The sequence below is a fragment of the Theropithecus gelada genome, chromosome 16, assembly GCF_003255815.1.
Source record: "Theropithecus gelada isolate Dixy chromosome 16, Tgel_1.0, whole genome shotgun sequence".
NCBI lineage: Eukaryota > Metazoa > Chordata > Mammalia > Primates > Cercopithecidae > Theropithecus > Theropithecus gelada.
The window spans coordinates 13,178,303-13,203,730 of NC_037684.1; the positions used below are offsets into that span (position 1 = coordinate 13,178,303).

Genomic DNA, 25,428 nt, shown 5'->3' on the forward strand with positions numbered 1-25,428 from the left:
TCTACTAAGAACAAAAGAGAGTTGGGCGTGATGGCTCATGCCTGTAATCCCAGCACTTTGAGAGGCCGAGGCAGGCAGATGACTTGGGCCCAGGAGTTTGAGACCAGCGTGGACAACGTGGTGAAACCCCATGTCTACAAAAAATACAAGAATTAGCTGGATATAGTGGTGTACACCTGTGGTCCCAGTTACTTGGGAGACTGAGGTGGGAGGATCCCTTGAACCCAGGAGGCCGAGGTTGCTGTGAGCTGAGATTGTACCACTGCACTCCAACATGGGTGACAGAGTGAGACCCTGACCAAAAAAACAAAAACAAAACAAAACAAAAACAAAAAACCAGCAAATATTTCTAATAAGGAATTTACAGACAAGTCCAAAGAAGATAGATCCACGGAAAAGGTTTAAGAGGCTCCCAGAATGCCTGCCTGGGCTGATGAGTGAAGGTCTTTCCCTGTACAAAACCAGTCAGTAAACACTCTTTTTTCAAATGTGTGGATACCATACAAGGTTACAAGAAACATAAAGAAACAGGAAAAAATAACCCTATCAAAGGAACAAAATAAATCTCCAGAAACCAACCCCCCAAAAAAAGAGGTATATGAATTACCTGGCAAGGAATTTAAAATAACTGTCAAAATGATGCTCACAAGTTCAAGAAAATAATATAGAAAAAAAGGAGAATTTCAACAAAGATAAAGAATACAAAAAAGAACTAAACAGATTTTGGAGCTAAAAATACAATAACTGAACTGAAAAATTCACTAGAGGAGTTCATCAGCAGACTTGATCAAGCAGAAGGAAGAATCAGGAAATTTGTTTATTTTCTTTTATTTTATTTATTTTATTTTTTGAGACAGTCTCGCTCTGTTGCCCAGGCTGGAGTGCAGTGGCACAATCTCGGCTCACTGAAACCTCCGCCTCCCGGATTCAAGCAATTCTCTTGCCTCAGTCTCTCAAGTAGCTGGGACTACAGGTATGTACCACCATACCCGGCTAATTTTCCTATTTTTAGTAGAGACGGCGTTTCACCATGTTGGCCAGGCTGGTCTCTAACTGCTGACCTCAAGTGATCCACTAGCCTCAGTCTCTCAAAGTGCTCAGAATCAGGAAATTTGAAGGCAAGTCATTTGAAATCATCCAGTCAGGGAAGCAAAAAGGAAAAAGCAAAATGGAAAAAAAAGTGAAGCCTTATGACTTCACTTATGGGACACCATCAAAGCTGACCAATATACACATTCTGGGAGTCCTAGAAAGAGAAAGAGGGAAAGGAGAAGAAAACTTATTTATAGAAATAATGACCAAAAACTTAATAAATCTGGGGGGAGGAAAATGATATCCAAATACATGAATCTCAGAGAACCCGAACAGAATGAACCCAAAAGTCTGTACCAAGACACTTTATAATCAAAGTGTCAAAAGTCAAAGAAAAAAATAGAAACTTGAAAACAGCAAGAGAAAAGCAACTTGTCATATACAAATGAAGTCACATAAGACAGTCAACAGGCTGGGCATGCAGGCTCATGCCTGTAATCCCAACACTTTGGGAGTCAGAGGTAGGAGAATTGCTTGAGCCAAAGAATTTGAGATTAGTCTGGGCAACATAGTGAGACCCCATCTCTACAAAAAAATTTTTTTTAATTAGCCAGGTCTGGTGGTACAAGACTGTAGTCCCAGCTACTCAGGAGGCTGAGGTGGGAGGATCACTTGAGCCTGGGAGGCTGAGGCTGCAGTGAGTCATGATCATGCCACTGCACTCCTGCCTGGGTGGCAGAGTAACACCCTGTCTCCAAAAAAAGAGAAAGATTTCTCAGGTGACATCTTGCATGCCATAAGGAAGTGGGATGACATGTTTAAAGTGCTGAAAGAAAAAAAACCTGCCAGTGAAGGATATTATATCTGGTAAAGCCATCTATCAAAATGAATAAGAGGTAAAAACTTTTCCAGATAAGCAAAAGCTGAGGGACGTCACCACTAAACTTGCCTTGCAAGATATGCTAACGGAAGCCTGCTAAACAGCAACACAAAAGCATAAAGTTTGCTCGTGAAGTTAAAAGTGTACACAAATACAGAATACTTTAATATAACAACAGTGATACATAAATAATGTTTAATTCTATACAGAAGTTAAAAGACAAAGTATGAAAATAACTATAATAGTATGTTAGTGGATACACTATATAAAAGGGTATAATCTGTGACTTTAATAATAAAATGTGATGGGGAAAAGTAAAAGTGTAGAGTTTTTTATACAACTGAAATTAAGTTGTTAGCTGAAAATATTGTTATGACTATGTTTTATGTAAGACCCATGTAACCACAAAGGAAATATCTATAGAAGGTATGCAAAAGAAAAATGGGAAAGGAATTAAAGCATGTTTCTTCAAAAAGTCTAAAAAAGAAAAGCTTTTAAGACCAGGAACAAAGCAAGGATGTTCATTCTCACTACTTCTATTTAGCTTTGTACTAAGAGTCCTAGCCAGACTATTAAGCAAGAAAATGAAATAAAAGGAAGCCAAAGTAAAATGATCTCTCCTTGCAGATGACATGATCTTTTATGTAGAAAATCCTAAAGATTGAAAAAAAACCTGTTAGGACTAATAAACAAATCAGTAAAGCTGCAGAATACAAAAATCAATGTACAAAAATCACTTGCAATTCTATACACTAAAAACAATCAAAAGAGGAATTTAAGAAAACAATCCCATTTATGATAGCATCAAAAATAATAAAATACCTAGGAATAAACAACTAAGGAGGCAAAAAACCTGTACACTGAAAATTATAAAACATTGCTAAAAAACAATAAAGATAACACAAATAAATGGAAAGACATTCCATGTTCACAGATTGGAACACCTAATATTGTCAGAATGTCCATACTACTGAAAGCAACCCCCTTTTTTTTTTTTTTTTTTTTTTTTTTTACAGGCTTGCTCTGTCACCCAGGCTAGAGTACAATGGCACGGTCTTGGCAACCTCCGCCTCACAGGTTCAAGTCATTCTCCTGCCTCAGCTTCCCGAATATTTGGGATTACAGGTACCCACCACTGCACCCAGCTAATTTTTGTATTTTTAGTAGAGATGGGGTTTCACTATGTTGGCCAGGCTGGTCTCGAAGTCCTGACCTCGTGATCCACCTGCCTTGGCTTCTCAAAGTGCTGGGATTACAGGCATGAGCCACCATGCCTGGCCGCAATCTAAATTCATATGGAACAACAAAGGACCACAAATAGGCAAAAGAATCTTGAGAAAAAAGATAAAAGCTGCAGCCATCATACTTCCTGATTCTATAAAATACATTACACAGCTGTAGTAGTCAAAAAAGTATGGTACTGGCATAAAGAAAACCATATAAACCAATGGAACATAATAGAGAGCCCAGAAGCAGATCCACACGTATATGGTCAACAAATCTTCAAGAGGCTGTCAGTGGGGATTGACATGCTTTGGTTATTTGTTTCCTCCAAAGCTCATGTTGAAATGTGTTCCCCAGTGTCATAGGTGGGGCGTACTGGGAGGTGTGTGGGTAATGGGGACAGAGCCCTCATGAAAGGCTTGGTGCCCTCTCCGTGGTAATGAGTGAGCTCTTACTCTAATTAGTTCACATGAGATCTGATTGTTAAAAAGAGCCTCGCACTTCCTCTCCTCTCTCTTGCTCCCTCTCTCACCATGTGATGCATCTGCTTTCCCTTCACCTTCTGCTATGATTGTAGATTTTCTGAGGCCCTCATTAGAAGTAGATGCTGGTGCCAGGATTCTTGTACAGCCTGCAGAACCATAAGCCAAATAAACCTCTTATCTTTATAAGTTATCCAGTCTTGGTGTTGGCAACGATTGTTTGGATATGACACCAAAAACACAGGCAATAAAAGCAAAATTCGACAAGGAGGACCATGTTAAACTAAAAAACTTCTGTGCAGCAAAGTAAATAATCAGCAGAGTCAAAAGGCAACCTACAGAATGGGAGAAAATATTTGCAAGGCATATATCTGATAAGGAGTTAATCTCCAAAATATATAAGAAACTCCTGTATCTCAATAACAAACAAACAAAAAAACACACCAAGCCCGGGCATGGTGGCTCACGCCTGTAATCCCAGCACTTTGGGAGGCCAAGGCGGGCGGATCACGAGGTCAGGAGATCGAGACCATCCTGGCGAACACGGTGAAACCCTGTCTCTACTAAAAATACAAAAAAATTAGCCAGGCGTGGTGGCGGGCACCTGTAGTTCCAGCTTCTCGGGAGGCTGAGGCAGGAGAATGGCATGGACCCGGGAGGTGACGGAGCTTGCAGTGAGCAGAGATCACGCCACTGCACTCCAGCCTGGGCAACAGAGTGAGACTCCGTCTCAAAAACAAAAACAAACAAACAAAAAAAAACACACACCAAAAACCAACCCAAAAAAACAGATATGCAAAGAAATCCAAATAACTCAATTAAAAAATGAGCAAACGAAAAGATGTTTCTCCAAAGAAGACATATGATTCGGCCAACAGGTATAGAAAAGATGCTTAACATCCCTAATCATCAGAGAAATGCAAATCAAATCCACAACGTGCTATCACATCATACCTGGTAGGATAGCCATTATGAAATTTAAAAAAGAGAAAGAAGAAAAAAGGAAATAAGCGTTAGGAAGGATATGGAGAAATTGGAACCCTTGCGTGCTATTGGTGGGAATGTTAAATGGTGCAGCTGCTGTGAAGAACAGTATCAAATCAAAAAATTAAACTCAGAACTATGATGATTCGCCAATCCTACACTTGGTATTTATTCAAAAAAACTGAAATCAGGATCTTGAAGAGATATCTGCATTCCCATGTCCATTGCAGCACTGTTCCCAATATCCATAAGGTGGAAACAACCTAAATGTCTACTGACAGATGAATGGATAAAGAAAATATGGTATAATGTATACATAAAATAAAATATTAGACAGTCATTGAAAAGGAGGAAATCCTGTCAGATACTATAACATAGATGAACCTTGAGGACATTATGCTAACTGAAATGAGCCAGTTACAGAAGGACAAATACTGCATAATTCAATTTATATGAGGTATCTAAAGTAGTCAAACTAATAGAAGCAGAAGTGTAGTGGCGGTTGCCAGGGGATGGGGGGAGAGGGAAACGGGGCATTGCTGTTCAGTCAGTGTTAAGTTTCAGTTATGTAAGATTTAAAAGTTCTAGATATCTGCTGTGAAATACTGTGCTTATAGTTAATAATATTGTACTGTGCACTTAATAAGATGGTAGAGCTCATGTTATGTGTTTTTTACCACAATAAAAATATGAAGATTGTTACTAGTTTTTACTCTAAGCCCAGTTGAGATCTTACCAGATATATAGCGACTTGGGTTATTCCTAAAGCGATCATCCACTAGAATAAGAGCTCCCCAATCATTTTGGTGTCGAATACATCTAGAAAAAAATAAGGGGAAAATCAAATAATTATAACATCGGAAATAAATCCAGTTTTCCAGTGGGACAGACAGAAAATTGAAAAAAAATCAATTTTATAGATTATTTTAAACAATTTGTTATTAGGAGAAAAGTTATAGAAGCTATCCAATACAATGTAACAAAGAAGATGTATTAAAAATTCCCTACTTTTGCCAAATACGGATAACTTACATACAAAATGCTGTATTTTATTTTACACTCAACAAAATTATAGAAAATATTTTCTAAGATCTTTCTTTCTTTCTTTTTTTTTTTTTGAGGCGGAGTCTCGCTCTGTTGCCCAGGCTGGAGTGCAGTGGCCGGATCTCAGCTCACTGCAAGCTCCGCCTCCCGGGTTTACGCCATTCTCCTGCCTCAGCCCCCCGAGTAGCTGAGGCTACAGGCGCCCACCACCTCGCCCAGCTAGTTTTTTGTATTTCTTAGTAGAGACGGGGTTTCACAGTGTTAGCCCGCATAGTCTCGATCTCCTGACCTCGTGATCCGCCCGTCTCGGCCTCCTAAAGTGCTGGGATTACGGGCTTGAGCCACCGCGCCCGGCCTCTAAGATCTTTCTTAACCACATAGACCCTTTGGGTTTTTTTTACCTTAAGTATTATAAATAATTGTAGGTTTTATGTAGAGGTCATTTTTACTAGTTTGATGAGTTTTTAATCATGAATAAACATTTAATTTTGTCAAAAATATTCTAAAATTCAATTGACATAACATGTAGTTTTTCTTCTTTTGACTGTTAATATGGTAGATTACACTGGTTCATTTTCAAACACTGAATCATCCTTGCATTCCTAGTCATGGTGTATTATTCTTTTTATAGATTTTTGGATTCAATTTGCTAGTTTTAAAAAATACATTAAAAAATAAAAACATACTTTTTAATAATTATTAAACAATTTTAAAGTGTACATAACAATGCAATGGTTTTTGGTATATTTACAAGGCTGTATAAACTATACCACTTATCTATCCCAGAACATTTTCACCACCCCAAAAAGAAACCCTGTGCCCATTAGCTGTTACTCCATATTATCCCAATTATTCCCCATTACCTCTGGCAACCACTAATCTTTCTATCCTTAGAGATTTGCCGATTCTGGACATTTCATTTAAGTGGAATTGTACAATATGTAGTATTTCGTATCTGGCATATTTCACTGAATGTGATGTTTTCAAGATTCATTCATATTGTATCATTTCTCAGTACTTTATTTATAAGTTAATATTTCCACTTTTTGGCTACTATGAATAATGCTGCCAGAAACATTCGGGTACAAGTTTTTATTTGCATACATGTTTTTTATTCTCTTGGGCATATACCTAGAAGTGGAACGGGTGAGTCATATAGTAATTCTATGTTTAACTTTTTCAGACACTGCCCTACTGTCTTCCAAAGCAGCTGCACATTTTACATTCCCACCTCCTATGTATGAGGGTTCCAAAATATCCACATCCTCACCATCACTTGTTATTGTATACCCTTCTAAAATTAAATCTACCCTAGGAAGTGTGAAATGATATTTCATTACAGCTTTGATTTGCATTTCCCTAACGACCAATGATGTTGAACATCATTTTTATGTGCTTACTGGCCATTTGTGTATCCTTTTTTGGAGAAGTCTGTTCAAATTATTGGTCCATTTTTAATGGCCCATTTTGTCTTTTTATTATTAAGTTGTGAGAGTTCTTTATATATTCTGGATACTAGATCCTGCTACACATGATTTGCAAAAATTTTCTCCATATGTGAGTTGTCTTTTCCATTTCTTGATACTGTCCATTGAAGAATAAAAATTTGAACTATAACAAAGTCTAATTTATCTACTTTTTCTTTGGTTGCTTGTGCTTCTGATAGCAGATCTAAGAAACTATTGCCTAATACAAGGTCAAGAAAATTTATACCTGTTTTCACCTTTTTCTGTCTTTGATCCACTTTGAGTTAACTTTTGTATGTGGTATGAGGTAGGAGTCTAATTTCATTATTTGCACATATCCAGTTGTCCCAACACCATCTGGTGAAAAGACTATTCTTTCTTTGAGTTGTCTTGGCACTCTTGTCAAAAACCAATTCACTGTAGATGTATGAATTTGTTTATGAACCCTCAATTCTACCCACTGATCTATACATCTGTCTTGATGCCAGTACAACATAGTCTTGATTAGTGTGGCTTTGTAATAAGTTTGAAATAGAAAACTGTTTGTTCTCCTAGTATGTTCTTCTTTTTCAAGATTGTTTTGACTGTTCTGGGTTCCTTGCCTTTCCATAATAATTTTAGAATCAGCTTCTCAATTTCTGCTAGAAAGTCAGCTGGGATTTTGATTAGTATTGTATTTAACCTCTATATCAATATAGGGGAGTGCTGATATCTTAACAATAAGTCTTCTAATCCATGAACATGGAATTCTTTCCATTTATTTAGAATTTTCATTCAATACTGTTTTGCAGTTTTCCGTATATAGATCTTTCATCTCCTTAGTTAAGTATATTTCTAAGTATTTTATTCTTTCTGATGTTATTTTAAATGGAATTTTGTTAAGTTCATTTTTAGATTTTTGGCTGTAGTGAATAAAAATGTCATTGATTTTTTAAAATATTGGTCTTGTAACCTGAAACCTTGCTGAACCTATCAGTTCTGCTATTTTAAAAATGGATTTCTTAGAATTTTCTGTGTGTAATGTATCATTCGCAAATAAAAATAGTTCTGCTTCTTCCTTTCCAATCTGTATACCTTTCTTTCTTTTCCTTGTCTCACTGCCCTGGTTAGAACCTCCAATACAATATTGAACAGAAGTGGTAAGAGTGAAAATCACTGTTGTGATCTTGAACTTAGGAAAAACATTTCAGTCTTTACGATTAAGTGTGATGTTAGCTGTGAGTTTTTCATAGATGACCTCATTAAAGCTAAGTAAGTAACCTTATAGTCCCACTTTGTTGAGTATTTTCATCATGAAAATGTGTTGAATACTGTTTTATGCTTTTTTTTTTTTTTTTTTTTTTTTCATCTTGAGAAGATCATGTGGTTTTGGTCTTCTGTTAATATGGTGTATTACATTAACTGATTTTATAAAGCATGTTGAACCAATCTTGGATTGCTGGGATAAATCTTACTTGGTCATGGTGTATAATCCTTTTAGTATGTTGCTAATTTTGTCAATGGCTTTTATTTCTATAGTCATATGAAATATTGCTGTACAATCTTCTTTTCTTGTAATGTATTTTACTTGTTTTAGTATCAGATAATACTGGCCACATAGAATGAATTGGTAAAAATTCTCTTCCATTTTTTGCTAGAGTTAATGAAAGATTAATGCTAATTCTTCTGTAAATTTTTGGTAGAATTCACCAGTGAAGCCATTTGATCATGAGGCTGAGGCAGGAGAATCACTTGAACCTAGGAGGTAGAGGTTGCAGTGAGCTGAGATCGCATCATTGCATTCCAGCCTGAGCAAGGGTGAGACTTTGTCTCAAAAAAAAAAAAAAAAAAAAAGTGGGGAAGTGTTTTGATGACAAATTCTATCTTTACTTGTTATACATCTATTCAGATATTCTATTTCAGCTAGTCGCAGTGGCTCATGCCTGTAATCCCAGCAGTTTGGGAGGCCGAGGCAGGCTGATCACGAGGTCAGGAGTTCGATACCAGCCTGGCCAACATGGTGAAACACCATCTCTACTAAAAATACAGTCAGGCATGGTGGCAGGCACCTGTAATCCCAGCTACTCAGGAGGCTGAGGCAGGAGAACTGCTTGAACCTGGGAGGCGGAGGTTGCAGTGAGCCGAGATAATGCCACTGCACTCCAGCCCAGGCGACAGTGTGAGACTCCATCTCAAAAAAAAAGAAAAAGAAAAAAAAAAGATATTCTATTTCTTCTTGATATATTCTCAGTATTTTGTGTCTATCTATGAATTTGTCCATTTAATTTATTTAATTTCTCATCACACAATTTTTTTTTTTTTTTTCCCCGAGACGGAGTCTCACTCTATAGCCCAGGCTGGAGTGCAGTGGTGCGATCTCGGCTGACTGCAAGCCCCGCCTCCCGGGTTCACGCCATTCTCCTGCCTCAGTCTCCCGAGTAACTGGGACTACAGGTGCCCACCACCACGCCCGGCTAATTTTTTGTATTTTTAGTAGAGATGGGGTTTCACCGCATCACACAATTTTTGAAGGTATTCTTTTATAACCCTTTGTATTTCTGTAAGGTAGTAACATCTCCTCTTTCATTTCTAATTTTAGTAAATTAGAAGTTCTCTGTATTCTCACGCCTGTAATCCCAGCACTTTGGGAGGCCGAGATGGGCGGATCACGAGGTCAGGAGATCAAGACCATCCTGGCTAACAAGGTGAAACCCCGTCTCTACTAAAAATACAAAAAAAAATAGCCGGGCGTAGTGGCGGGCGCCTGTAGTCCCAGCTACTTGGGAGGCTGAGGCCGGAGAATGGCGTGAACCCGGGAGGCGGGGCTTGCAGTGAGCCGAGATCGTGCCACTGCACTCCAGCCTGGGCGACTGAGCAAGACTCCGTCTCAAAAAAAAAAAAGAAGAAGAAGAAAAAAAAGAAGTTCTCTGTATTTTCTTTGGTCAGTCTTGGTACAGGTCTGTCAATTTTGTTGGTCTTTTCAACAAATCAACTTTTGTTACCTTGGTTATTCTCTACTGTTTTTTGAATTCTCTATTTCATTTATTTCCTTTCCAATCTCTAGTATTTCCTTTGATTGCCTTGCTTTGGGTTTAGTTTGCTCTTTTTTTCCTAATTCCTTAAGGTGGAAGGTTAGATTATTGATTCCAGATGTTTATTCTTTTAAAATACAGATGTTTACACTTTTTTTTTTTTTTTTTGAGACAGTCTCTCGCTCTGTCAGCCAGGCTGGAGTGCAGTGGCATGATCTCAGCTCACTGCAACCTCCGCCTCCTGGACTCAAGCAATTCTCCTGCCTCAGCCTCTCGAGTAGCTGGGACTACAGGCCTGTGCCACCACACCTGACTAAATTTTGTATTTTTAGTAGAGATGGGGTTTCACCATGTTGGCCAGGCTCGTCTCAAACTCCTGACCTCAGGTAATCCGCCCACCTCAACTTCCCAAACTAATGGGATTACAGGCATGAGCCACCGCGCCCAGCCTAGATGTTTGCAGCTTTTTAAAATTTTCCTGGGAGCAGTACTTTCACTGTGTCCCCTAAATTTTGGGACATTGTTTCCATTTTCATTTATCACAATGTATTTCTCAATTTTTCTTCTGATTTCTTCTTTGACCCATTGGTTATTTAAAAGTGTGTCATTGAATTTCCATGTATTTGTGAATTTTCCATTTTTCCTTCCATTATTGAGTTCTGGTTTATTTCATTGTGGTCAGAAATAATACTTGTAATGATTTCAACCTCTTAACATTTATGAAAACTTATTTTATATTTTATGGATGAATGGATGGTCTATCCTGAAGAATGTGTCACGTTCACTTGAGGAGAATGCATATTCTCCTGTTGTTGGGTGAAGTGTGCTACAGATGTCTGTTAGGTTTGTTTGTAGTCGTTAGTTTGCAGTTTTGTTCAAACCAACAACACTACAAACTTTATTTCCTGTTGATTTTCCTTCTAGTTGTTCTATCCATTATTGAGTAGGGTATGGAAGTCTCCAAGTATTACTAAATTCTTGATTTCTGATGCTTTTTGCTAGATGTGTTTTGGGGCCTTTTATGTTAATTACATGTTTATAATTGCACATGTTTCGACTTGTTATACATTCTTCAGAGAATGGCTGTTTTTTTTTTTTTTTTTTTTGAGATAGAGTCTCACTCCTGTTGCCCAGGCTAGAGTGCAGTAGTGAGATCATGGCTCACTGCAGCCTCAACTTCCTGGACTCAGGTGATTCTCCCACCTCAGTCTCCTGAATAGCTGGGATTATAGGTACATGCTACTACACCCGGCTAATTTTTTTGTACTTTTAGTAGAGACAGGGTTTTATCATGTTGCCTAGGCTAGACTTGAGGGCTCAAGCAATCTGCCCACCTCAGCCTCCCAAAGTGCTAGGATTGCAGGCAGAATGGCATTTTTATCATTATAAAATGTTAATTGTTTCTATTAACATTTATTTTGTCTTAAGGGTCTATTTTGTCTATTAGTATAACCAAACCAGCTCTCTTTTGTTTACTATTTGCATGGTATGTCTTTTCCCATCATTTTATTTTCAACCTATTTGTGTTTTTTAAACTAGTGTTTCTCTTGCAGACAGCATATATCACATTATTTTCAATCCATTCAGCCAAACTTTGCCTTTAGATTGGAGTGTTTAATCCATTTATATTTAATGTAATTACTGTTAAGGTAGGATTTACTTAGCTATTTTGTGAAATACCCACTTTGCTATTTGCTTTCTATATGCCTTATGTATTTTGTTCTTCTGTCTTTCCATTACTTTCCATTTTCTCCAATAGACACTTACCAGTATATAATTTTAATTCTCTTATCATTTACATTACTATATTTTCTAAATTATTTTTATTAGTGGTTGAAGAGTATAATAAACACATCAACAAGTAATAACCTAGTCAGTATAATTACCAACTTGATTTCAATAGTACACAAAAATGGTCCTTCTGTTCCCTCACCTATTACCTTTGGGTTGTTATTGTCATATAAATTATATCTTTAAACATTGTATGCTGGTGCAGAAGAATTAACATTGTAGGTTGGATTATTTATCCCTAGAAAGGTCTGTTTAAAGGTGGCCCTGGGCTGATGAATGAAAACTTAGATTCAGGAGGGTTCCTGTGATTGACTGATAAGAGAGTCTCACTGTGCCTAAACTGTTTGAGTAAACAATATATTAATGCTGAATACTTATTCTCCTTTTGAGAGTCTAGTCTTCTGGAAACTGCTAGGCAGACCAGCCCCAATAAAATCCCTGGGTGCTAATGAGTTCCTCTGATTGGAAATATTTCATGCATGTTGCCATAACTCATTGCTTGGGGAAGTGTGTTCTGTGTAACTGCACTGGGAGAGGACACTTGGAAGCTTAAGACTGGCTCCCTGGACTTTGTCCCATGCACATGTTCTGTTCTCTTTGCTGATTGTGCTTGCTATCATTTCACCGTAATAAATCCTAGCCATGTATACAGTTACATCCTGAGGCTATCTAACTGTTCCAAGTGAATTACTGAACTTGAAGGTGGTCTTGGCAACCCACGAGACAATCACCACAGATTTACAATTATTGTTTTATGCAGTTGCTCTTTTTAAAAAATCAGGAGAAAAAGAATTATAAGCAAGAAATACATTTATATTAACTTTTATATTTACCTATGTCGTTATCTTTGAGGGTATTCTTTATTTCATCATGTGCATTTGACTTACTTCCTAATATCCTTTCATTTCAGCCTGGAAGACTCCTTTTAGTGATTCTTGTAGGACAAGTTTGCTACAGAGTAATTCTCTTGGTTTTTGTTTATTTGGGAATATCTTAATTTTTACCTTATTTCTGAAGGACAGTTTTGTTAGATATAGTATTCTTGGTTGACAGTCATTTTCTTTCAGCACTCTGACCATGTCAATTAACTGCTTCCTGGTCTGGAGGATGTTTTGTACATGATGAGTTATTTCTCTCTTGCCACTTTCTAGATTCTGTCTTCTGGCTGTTTGATTTCAACCATCTAGATAGGAATCTCCCTGAGTTCATCCTACTTGGAGTTCGCTTATCTTCTTGGATGTATAATGTTTTTAATCAAATTCAGAACATTTTAGCCATAATTTCTTCAAATATTCTTTCTGTTCTTTCTTCTCTCCTCTCCTTTTGGGACTCCACATATGCATGTTGGTATACTTGATGAGGTTCTACTGGTCTCTGAGATTATGCTAGTTGTTCTTCATTCTTTTTCTTTCTGTTCCTCAGAGTGAATAACCTCAATTGATGTTTAAGTAAATCAATTCTTTCTTCTGCCTGCTTAAATCTGCTGTTGGGCCCCTGTAATGAATATTTCATTTTAGCTATTATACTTTCCAACTCCAGAATTTCAATTAGGTTTTTGTTAAGCAAATTTTATCTCTTTATTGATATTCCCTATTTAGTGAGGTGAGACATCATTCTCATAGTTTTTGATACAGTTTGCTTAGTTATTGAACATATTTGAACTAGCTGTCTCTCCTAACACATAACTTTGTCTACTAAGACAAATGTCTGGGTTTCCTCAGGGATAGTTTCTATTATTTTTTTCTCTTAGTGTACAGTTATACTTTGTTATGTGTCATGATTTTTGTTTAAAACAGTACATTTTAAATAATATAATGTGGCAAATACAGAAATCAGATTATTCTCCCTCTTCAAGGTTTTTTGTGCTTGTAATTTTTCTAAAATAATCCTGTAAAGTCTGTATTCTCTCACGTGTGATCACTGAATACTGCTTGGTTAACTTAGTAGTCAGCTAATAATTAGACAGAGATTTCCTTAAATGTCTAGAATCATCATGTCTCCCATTCTTTGCCAAGAGTCTCTGCATGTATTGGGACATAATTTCAATCCTCAGCAAGGTAGGTAATAACTCTGATCTTGATTTCACTTCCTGCTTCAGCAGAGTACCAAGGTGATAGCTTAAGGCCTTTTCAGGTCTTTTCTTGGCATGTCCACATCACTGGTCACATGCACAGTCCTACACATATGCATGGCCCACTAAAATCCCAGGAATATGTCAGAACTTTAAAAGCTCTCTATGGACATCGCATTCCTCAGCTTTTCTCTTTACATTTTTTGGCTAGCCTCTCACTTGCCCCAAATGTCATTCATTGTCTCAGGCAGCTGTGAAGTTAAACAGCTAGCTGGGTGAGCTCTGAGTCAGGTCAAATAAAGATAGCCTTGTGAGTGGGGTCTTCCAGGAAACTCCCAGGTAGGTCACATAATTCTCTGGAAATGTTCTCCAGCCCCGCTTTGCTCCTTCCAATGACTGTCAGGTTGCTGGCTTTCCTCATGATTTCAGGCTGTTGGTTTTTAAGGCTATTGTAAACTTGGAGAGAGGTGAAAACAAAGCAAGTTAAAATACTACAAAGCTTACTGTTCTTACTGCAATTCAGCTATTTTTAAGGAGTAAATGCTTCCTAGAATGCTGTAACTTTTGATTAATACCCAGAGTTTTGATAAAGTTGATTCTAACTTATTTTTGCCTATTTTCTCATTGCTTTTAGAAATTTCAAAGGTCTTTGTTCTGCCATTTTTGAGGACCTTACCCAATTTGCTGGCACTCTGTAAAGGACATCTTCATCTGTGTTTCAGAGGGATATGGATCTATAGTTGTTGTTGTTTTTAACTTTTATTTTAGTTTCAGGAATACATGTGCAGGTTTGTTTCAGAGGCAAATTGCATGTCACGGGGATTTGTTGTGACAAATTGGGACAGATTATTTTGTCACCCAGGTAAAAAGCAGCATAGTATCCAACAGATAGTTTTCCTCACTCTCCTCCTACTCTCCACCCTCAAGTAGGCCCTGGTGTCTATTGTTCCCTTCTCTGTCCACATATACTTAATGTTTAGCTCCCGTGTATAAGTGAGAACATGTGATATTTGGTTTTCTGTTCCTGCATTAGTTCATTTAGAATGGCCTCCAGCTCCATCCATGTTGCTGCAAAGGACATGATCTTATTCTTTTTTATGGTTGCATAGTATTCCATTGTGTATATGTACCACATTTTCTTAATCCAGTCTACTATCAATAGGCATTTAGGTTGATTCCACATCTTTGCTACTGTGAACAGTGCTGTGATGAACATACAGATACATATGTCTTTATGGGAGAATGATTTACATTCCTTTGGGTATATACCCAATAATGGAATTGTTGGGTTGAACAGTACTTCTGCTTTAACTTCTTTCAGAAATCAACAAACTGCTTTCCACAGTGGCTGAACTAATTTACGTCCCCACCAGCAGTATATATGTGGTCCCTATTCTCTGTAACCTTGCCAGCATCTGGTGTTTTTTTTTTTTACTTTTTAACGATAGCCACTGTGACTGGTATGAGATGTTATCTCGTGTGTCTGTGTGTGTGTGTGTGTGTGTGTGTGTGTGTTTTGGAGACAGAGTCTCACTCTGTTGCCCAGGCTGAAGTGCAGTGGCACAATCCCAGCTCACTGCAATCTCCACCTCTTCGTTTCAAACAATTCTCCTGCCTTAGCCTCCCAAGTAGCTGGAATTACAGTTGTGTGCCACAATGCCTTGCTAATTTTTGTATTTTTAGTAGAGATGGGGTTTCGCCATGTTGGGCAAAGTGGTCTTGAACTCCTGACCTCAAGTGACCCGTCTGCCTTGCCCTCCCAGTGTTGAGATTACAGGCGTGAGCCACTGCGCCCAGCCGCATTGTGGTTTTGATTTGCATTTCTCTAATGATTAGCATGTTGAACATCTTTTCATATGCTTCTTGGCCACATGCATATCTCCTTTTGAGAAATATCTGTTCATGTCCTTTGGCCACTTTTTAATGGGGTTGTTTTTTGCTTGTCAATTTAAGTTCCTTATGGATTCTGGATATTAGATGTTTGTAAGATACAGTTTGCAAACATTTTCTCCCATTCTCTGGGTTGTCTTTACTCTGTTGATATTTTGCTGTGCAGAAGCTCTGTAGTTTAATTAAGTCCCATTTGTCGATTTTGTTTTTGTTGCAATTGCTTTTGGTGTCTTCATCATGAAATCTTTCTAGGGCCTATGTCCAGAATGGTATTTCTAAGGTTTTCCTCAAGGGTTTTTAGTTTAAGGTATTACATTTAAGTCTTTAATTCACCCTGAGTTGGTTGTTGTATACAGTATAAGGAAGGGGGTCCAGTTTCAATCTTCTGCATATGGCTAGCCAGTTAGGTCCCACTTGTCAATTTTTGTTTTGTTGCAGTTGCTTTTGAGGACTTAGTCACAAATTCTTTGCCAAGTCAGATGTTTAGAACAGTATTTCCTAGGTTTTCTTCTAGGATTTTTATAGTTTGAGGTCTCACACTTAAATCTTTAATCCACGTTGAGTTCATTTTAATCCATCTTGAGTTGATTTTTGTACATGGTAAAAGGGAGGGGGTCCAGTTTCATTCTTCTGCATATAGCAAGCCAATTACTCCAGCACCATTTATTGAACAAGGAGTCCTTTCCCCATTGCTTATTTTTGCTAACTTTGTCAAAGATCAGATGGTTGTAGGTGTGCAGTTTTATTTTTAGGCTCTTACAGTTTTCTTCCCCCCTCCTCCTTTTTCTTTTGTTTTTGTAGTCCTCATCTGGTTTTGATTGCTGGTTAATTCTGGTCTCATGAAATAAATTGGAAAGGACTGCATCTATTTTTCAGAAGAGATTATATAAAATTTGTGTTATTTCTTCTTTAAATGTTTGGTAATATTTGCTAGTGAACACATCTGGGTGGAGAATGTTTTAGAAGGCTTTTAACTATGGATTCTATTTCTTTGCTATATAGCTATACATGTTATCAATTCCATCTTGGCCTCATAAAATAAACTGAGAAGGATTACATCTTCTATTTTTTAGAAGACATCATGTAAAATTTGTGTTATTTCTTCTTTAAAATGTTTGGTAATATTTGTTAGTGAACACATCTGGGTGGATAATTTTTTAGACGGCTTTTAACTATGAATTCTGTTTCTTTGCTGGATAGCTATTCATGTTATCTGTTTCATCTTGGATGAATTTTGGTATTTTGTGGGTTTTGTGGAATTAATCTACTTCATTTAAGTTATCAAATGTATATGTATAGAGTTGTTCATAGTATTCCCATATTATTCTTTTAATGTCTGTGGAGTCTGTAGTTATACTATTAATGCCTCTTTTATTCTTGATATTAGTAATTGTGGCTTCTCTTTTTTTCTTTGCTAATTTTGCTAGAGGTTTATCAATTTTATTGATCTTTTCAAAGAGTCTATTTTTTTTTTCTTTTTCAACTTTTATTTTATTTTAGATTCTGGGAGTACATGTGCAGGTTTGTTACAAGGTTATATTGCATGATGTTGGAGTTTGGAGTACAGTTGAACCTATTACCCAGAAAGTAAGCATAGAACACAATAGGTCGTTTTTCAGCCCTTGCTTCCCTCCTTCTCTGCCTCCTCTTACATTCCCTAGTGTCTGTGTTCCCATCTTTACGTACATGTGTACCCATTGTTTATCTCCCATTTATAAGTGGGAACATATGGTATTTGGTTTTCTGTTTCTGTGTTAGTTTGCTTAGCATAATGGCCTCCAGTTGCATCCATGTCGCTGCAAGGACATGATTTCGTTCCTTTTTAATAGCTGTGCCGTATTCCATGGTGTATATGTACCATATTTTCTTTATCCAGTCCACCATTGATAGGTATTTGAGTTGCTTCTATGTCTTTGCTTTTGTGAATTGTGCTGTGATGAACACACAGCTGCATGTGTCTATTTGGCAGAATGATTTATTTTCCTTTGGGCATATAATCAATAATGGAATTGCTGAGTTGAATGGTAGCTCAACTCTTAGTTCAAACCCAGCTTAATTTTAATTTCTCTGATTTCATTATTTTTGTTACAATTCATCAATTTATACTTATTATTCCTTTTTCTCCTGTTTGCCTCACATTTATTTAGCTCTTGTTTTTCTAGCTTCATAAGGTAGAAACTAAGACCACTGATTTGAGGATTTTTTTTCCTAAAATAAGCATTTAATGATATAAATATCCATTTGAGCACTGCTTTAGCTGCAGTCCTTACATTTTGATATGCTGTATTTTCATTTTTGATCAGTTCAAAATATTTTCTAATTTTACTTGAAACTTGCTGTTTTGTCTATGGATTATTTAGAAATATGCTGCTTAATTTCCAAGTATTTGGACATTTTTCTGTTATTGATTTCTAGTTTAAACTAGATTAGTAGTTTAATTCCATTACTGTCAGAGAACATACTGGACTTGAGTTGGCTAATAATGTTGCTCAAGTCATCTATATCTTTATTAGTTTGTCTACTAGTTCTGTTACTGAGAGGAATTTCGAAGTTTCCAACTATAATTGTATATTTGTCTATTTTTCTCTTCAGATCTGTCAGTTTTTGCTTCATGTATTTTGAAACCCTGTTTTGGGGTGCATACACATTTATGATTCTTATGTCTTCTTGGTGAATTCACCCTGTTATCATTATGTAATGTTCTCTTTATCTCTAATTTTATTTGCTTGGAATTCTACTTTATCTGGTATTAAACAGTTACTTGAGTTAGATCATTGGTATTTTGAATTCTGGTCTCCTTTCTTAATCTACCTACTAGTGCTTACTTTTCAGAGTTCTCAAACAGCTATTCCACATATTCTGTCTAGGTTTTTTAGACTATTAAATATGCTTACTTCATCTTATCTAGGACTGAAATGCTCGAACTATTTTTTAAAGTTAATTTAATTTTAGCTTTGTAAATTTTAACTTTTATCAAAGAAACACAAACACATAGTTTTATGTTTTCAGTGAAAAACATAACTGTCCTTTCCCCACCCACCTCCTGTTACAATTCCCATTCCTCGGAAACAATTACTTTCAATTTTTTAGGTAGCTCTTCTGGTTTTTATCTCCGTATTTCTAAGGAACATTCATCCTACTACTACTTCTTGGTTTTTGAACTTGAGAACTTATGTACTGATTCTCTCCTGTGGAAGATGTTTATTTCTCTTATACCACTGATACTTCACCATCCCTTCCTGGGAATATTAACAACTGAGTCACATAGTACACTATAATTACATTTCCTTTATTGTACAAGACTTTTTGCCTTCCCTGGAGTTAATAACTGCCTCTTCTTTTTATGGATTAATTTTTTAATGTTTTCTATCATTAATTAATCCCCAAACGATGCCACAGCTGTAAAAATTCTTCCCAGTATGGTCAAACCTTCTATCCTCTGAACTCAATTTGGACTACTTGCCACACTGCTATCATCCCAGAGTTTTCCTTCCTGGTTGTTTTAGGAATTATCTTTGCCTCTATTCTGGATTGTAACCCTAGTTTCCTGCATCCTTGATATTCCTTTTTGAATTTTTTTTTTTTATTTTGATGGAGCACATCTTCCAGTAACATCTTGAGAAAGTGTCTATTTGAAGCAAATGTTTTAGGTCCTTGTATGTTGAAGGTTTTATTTTGTCTTATAGTTTGTTAGTTTGGCTTGAATAGAACTTAAGTTAGAAATCCAAAATTTCCCTAAAATATTTGAAGACAATTTTTTCTATTTTTTTTTGGTTTCAGTGTTGCTTTTCAGAAGTCTGTTGTGATTCTGATTCTCTATCTTTTGTGAGATAGAGACCTGTCTTTTTGTCTTTGGAAGATTTTAAGACTTTTTCTTTATCCCCTGGTACTTGGAAAGGACACAGTGAAGTGCTTTGTAGCTTTTCCTCCTTTACCTGTGCCTTAGTGAGCCCCTTCAATCATGAAATCATGTTATTCAATTCTGAGAAATTTTCTTGAGTTATTTCTCTGAGATGTTTCTTTCCTTTATTTTTTCTGTTCTCATGATCTGGGCCTCCTACTTATCAGAAGTTGGTTATTGCATACTGATCCTCTAATTTTCTAGTTCTTCTTTCCCGCTTTCTCTTTTTGATCTGGAAAATTTCAATTTTATCTTCCAAGCCCTTAAATGCATTTAAAATTTGTTGGTATCATGTTAATTTCTAAGAACTTCTTCTTATTCTTTTGTTCTTGTTTCATGGAGGCAATATGGTACATCTCTATGCATATTAATATTTTTTTGAAGATTTCTCCTATCTGGGGTTGGCAAACTGTAGCCTGTAGTGTCCACAAAAATAACCCATGTCTTGTTTTTGTACAGCCTCCAATGTGTAGGAATGGTCTTCACTTTTTTTTTTTTTTTTTTTTGAGAAAGAGTCTCATTCTGTCACCCAGGCTGAAGTACAGTGGTGCAACGTCGGCTCACTGCAACCTCCACTTCCCAGGTTCAAGTGATTCTCTTCCCTTAGCCTCCTGAGTAGCTGGCATTACAGGTGTGTACCACCATATCCAGCTAATTTTTGTATTTTTAGTAGAAATGGGGTTTCACCATGTTGGCCAGGCTGGTCTCAAACTGCTGACCTCAAGTGATCATTTTTAAGAGGAATCAGGAAAAAACAAAAAATATGTGACAGACTGTATGTAGCCTGCAAAGCCCAAAATATACACAGTAGTCCCCCACAGCTGCAATCTTGCCTATGGTCAAAGTTACTCATGGTCAAATGTCCAAAATATTAAATGGAAAATTCCAGAAATAATTCATACATTTTAAAATGCATGCCTTTCTGAGCTGCATGATAAAAATCTCATGCTGTCCCACTCAGGATGTTAATCATCCCTTTGTCCACCATGTCCATGCTGTATACTCTTTTTGCCTATTAGTCATTTAGTAGCCATCTTGGTTATCAGATAGAAAAAACACAGTATACACAGAGTTTGGTACTACCCATAGTTTCAGGCATTTAGTGGAAGTTGTGGAATCTATCTTCTCTGGTTAAGGAGAGACTACTGTACTGTCTGGCCCTTTAGAGAAAGCACTGGCCAATCCTTGTTCTAGTCTGTTGTGCTGTTTCTATTTTCTCAGAGTTCTTCTCCTCTGTTTTTGTTTGCTTTGTTATACTTGTTTTGTTGTTGTTGTTGTTTTGGTCTGTTTTTCATGTTAGAGACTTTCTTTGACAATCTGGTGAAGACTCTGCGCTTACTTAAGAGTAAGGCACTAAAACAATGATTGGCAGCTCTGAATGTATGGGTAGAGCTTATACGCTGGGAAGTTTGCTATAGAGTAATTTGGTAGGAACCGGGCCAATTTGTAGATACTTTTTCATGGGGTGGTCAGTTTCCCTAAAGAGGAATTCTACACCCTTGGGAGATGTAAGACTGATTGTCAGCCTACTCAGAGCTAAAAAGAAAAGGGGGATGGAGTTCTCACATTCAGTACGTAGAATCCCCATATATAATATTAACCTCCATCTTTAATACATACTCAGCTGTGCCTGGTGTTGAAGAATACAGAGACTCTGTTGTTCAACCTTTCCAGAAGTAAACCTGGGTGAGAGAGGGGGCTAATTGCTTCTTACACTATCTTGCAACCAAGCCACCTGTTTTTAAACCTCACTTTCATTGACATTTTAGATTGCTCCAAATCCTAGGCTTTTTCATGCATGAATCTGAAAGTTCTTATTGACTATCATCAGTGTAGATTTAAATTTCAGCTTTGTCTTGCCTGCTAAGTCACTCAGTCATTCATCTGTTTTCCAGTGTTCAAAATTTGTTGATACTGCTTGTCTGTCACTGTCTCCTCTCTCTCTTTGTAACATTGTAGGTTTGACATTTTCATTCCTTTATTATCATAGGATTTTGAGGGGGTGAAGAGTAACATAAATGTTCAATTTTTCTACAAAGACTAACAAAATCTAAATTTTATAGGGCATTATTTTTTGATATTATTTTAAAGTAACCTATAGGCTCCAAGGCAACAGACCATAATAACACTGGGAAGGATAGGAAGATGACTATTGTCAACACTACAGAAGAATATTGAAAGTCAGTGGAAAGTCAGTGTGCCACTGTATTTTGGTTCCAGTTTGATTTATGTTTAAAGCATTCTGTGGTATGGTAGAAAGGTACTTCTGTTAATGAAACAATTTAAATAAATAAGATTTCACCTTTTCTTTTTACCATTGTTTTCAAACTGCCTTGCTTAAATGAATTATGCCCACTTGAGACAAAGATTATGCTTTCAGTAAAGCAACAAAGACTAGTTAGGAAACTCATAGTGCAGTTGTAACCTGGTTGCAAAACCATCTGGTATGTTTCCAAAGGCTGTTCTTGTATTTCATAGACTTATATTACTTCAAATACTCTTAACAGTCCCATGTGTGCTTAAAAAAATTAACATTAAAAAGAATCCATTGGTTTCTGCTTACTTTAGATCTTCTGTATCCCTTACAAGAAGAGTGACTCAGAGTATAAGCACCTTTTCTGTCAATCAATATACGAGTTTTATTAAATAACATAAAACATTTGCTTGATCTTTATTTTTTTAATTTTAAAAATTTTACTTATTGATTGGTTTTAAAAGGATAAGCTCCTTTGTAACAAATTATTAATTACTGGCATTATTCTCTGAAAATCAGTAAAATGATAGCTGGGCTCTCCATTTAAAAAAATTAATAAAATACTAAAAGTACAGTATTATATATCAATACTATAAATACATGATTTTTATGATATTCCAGGAAAGCATGTTTTGAAGCTCTAAAAGCTCTCTGGGCAATGTTGTATGGCAGGAAAAAGCACTGAACCTCACATTTTTCATTAATGTGAAAAAGCATTTGAGACTTGGTTGCTGAGAATGTAAAAACATGTAACACATGTTCAAAGAAGAAAACAGGCTATTACAATACAATGAGATATGTGCTATAATACAGATAGCAACCAAAATGCTATAGGTTTACTAAGGTATAAATAACTCTAGTTGGAGAAGTTTTAAAGGTCCTCATAAAGGACATGACTTTCAATGAGGTTTTAATTGCTAAATTTGCCAAATGAATTGTATGATAACTTATAAGCCGAGGCAAAGCGTAATGAAAGAATATAGTATGTTTGATAGTTTAACAGTGACATGTTTATGTTTAATAGTGAAAAATTCGGTGGCTAGAGGTAGAGCATAAGAATGAAAAATCAGGTATTACAGTTTTAGAAGTGGATGGGACCAAGATGTAAAGGGCCATTTAGTAGCCATATGGCCTTAGAAAAATTATTTAATTTCTCATAACCAGTTTAAAAACAACTCAGGCTGAGGCAGGTGGATCATCTGAGGTCAGGAGTTTGAGACCAGCCTGGTCATCATAATGAACCCCATCTCTACTAAAAATATAAAAATTAGCTGGGCATGGTAGTGCGTGCCTGTAGTCCCAGCTACTCAAGAGGCTGAGGCAGGAGAATCGCTTGAACCTGGGTGGAGGAGGTTGCAGTGAGCCAAGGTTGCACCACTGCACTGGGTGACAGAGTGAGACTCCATCTCAAAAAAAAAAAAAAGCAAATCAAATAAAACATCAAGTAGCAACATGCATTGCTACTGGAAGTGATTGGTAGAAGAATCAAGTGAGATATGTGGAAAAGGTTTGTAAACGAGAAAACCGCATACAAACATAACTTTTGTTTCACATGGTTTCTTGAAATTCAAGGCATTGCTTATACTAAAAGGAAGAAAAATCAACTGAGGTAAGTATATTTATTTTCCTAAAATTGAGTATAATGACTAAAAGTAAACAATTTCAAAAATATATTCAAGTTCCCCTAGAAACTATTAGCTGAATATTAAAATTCAAAAAAACAAACAAACAAGAAAACACAGGTCAATCAACACAGGGAGACACAAAGTAAGCAGATGTGATGCTTCAATAACCTGCAGTGCAACTTGATTCCAAGTAAAATGGGATTTCTAGGAAGAAAAGGGGAGCAGGATCTCTGTAGCTTAACCGTAGACCTGAATCACTCAGTTTGAAGAAAAACATTTGCAGAATACCATTCTAAAATGATGGGGAGTGGCTGGGTGTGGTGGCTCACGCATGTAATCCTAACACTTTGGAAGCCTGAAGTGGGAGGATCACTTGAGGCCAGGAGTTCAAGACCAGCCTGGCCAACATAGCAAAACCCTGTCTCTACTAAAAATACAAAAATTAGCCAGGCGTGGTGGCATGTGCCTGTAATCCCAGCTACTCAGGAGGTTGAGGCAGGAGAATCACTTGAACCCAGGAGGTGGAGGTTGCAGTGAACCGAGATTGCGCCACTGCACTCCAGCCTGGGCAACCGAGCAAGACTCTCTCTATCTCAAAATAATAATAATAATAATAATAATAATAAATAAAATGATGGGGAGCACAGTGGGTGACATGTTCTAGGGTTTAAATCTAGTTATTGTAGTCTTATGTCTAAGCTATACACAAATACATATAGCTTATGTATATGCATACATATACATATAGCTATGTCTAAGCTATACACAAATCTGAACTCACATGCAATCTGGTTTACAAACGGGCTAATGTAAGTACGCAAGACACCAGAAAAATCAAAATTTTTTATTTCACTGGGTAAGATCATGATTAGTTGTGGGACTTCTGGTTGAAGTGCAAATATGTCAACTGGTCATGTTTTCATTTTACTCTTATCCTATTTCTTTTTTTTAGATGGAGTCTCCATCGCCCAGGCTGGAGTGCAGTGGCGCGACCTCAGCTCAGTGCAACCTCCACCTACCAGGTTCAAGCAATTCTCCTGCCTCACCCTCCCCAGTAGCTGGGACTATAGGCGCCCGCCACCACACCCAGCTAATTTTTGTATTTTTAGTAGAGATGGGGTTTCACCATGTTAACCAGGCTGATCTCAAACTCCTGACCTCAGGTGATCCGCCCGCCTCCACCTCCCAAAGGGCTGGGATTACAGGCATGAGCCACCTCACCTGGCCCAGCCTGTTTCTATGAATTATCCAAATGCCTTACAGCTTCACTAAGAAATAAATAATTACATGGTTAAGCTAATTACAATTTCACAGAGAAGATAAAATATTAATTTGCAGGCCAAACGCAGTGGCTCACACCTGTAAGTCCAGCACTTTGGGAGGCCGATGCAGGTGGATCACGAGGTCAAGAAATCGAGACCATCCTGTCCAACATGGTGAAAACCCATCTCTATTAAATATACAAAAATTTGCCAGGCGTGGTGGTGGGAGCCTATAGTGCCAGCTACTTGGGAGGCTGAGGCAGAAGAACCGCTTGAATGCAGGAGACAGAGGTTGCAGTGAGCTGAGATTGTGCTACTGCACTCCAGCCCAGCCTGGCTACAGAGAGAGACTTCATCTCAAAAAAAAAAAAAAAAAAATTTAATTTGCACAAAATCTAATTATAGCATTTATAAATTAGATGTTGATGCCCTACAATATGAAATTAAGGGATAGTAATGCACCACATAATGATGTTTCTGTCAATGTGTAGTGCATATATGATAGTGGTCC

General features: G+C 37.0%; 1 protein-coding gene across 1 annotated transcript in view; it reads right to left on the bottom strand.

Moving 5' to 3' along the window:
• BRIP1 (BRCA1 interacting protein C-terminal helicase 1) overlaps positions 1–25,428 on the bottom strand; it is a 181,528-nt gene that overhangs the window by 7,230 nt on the left and 148,870 nt on the right. Inside the window, exon 18 of the mRNA XM_025362438.1 lies at positions 5,339–5,421. Coding sequence (XP_025218223.1) covers positions 5,339–5,421 — 83 coding nt within the window. The remainder of the gene's footprint in view (positions 1–5,338; positions 5,422–25,428) is intronic.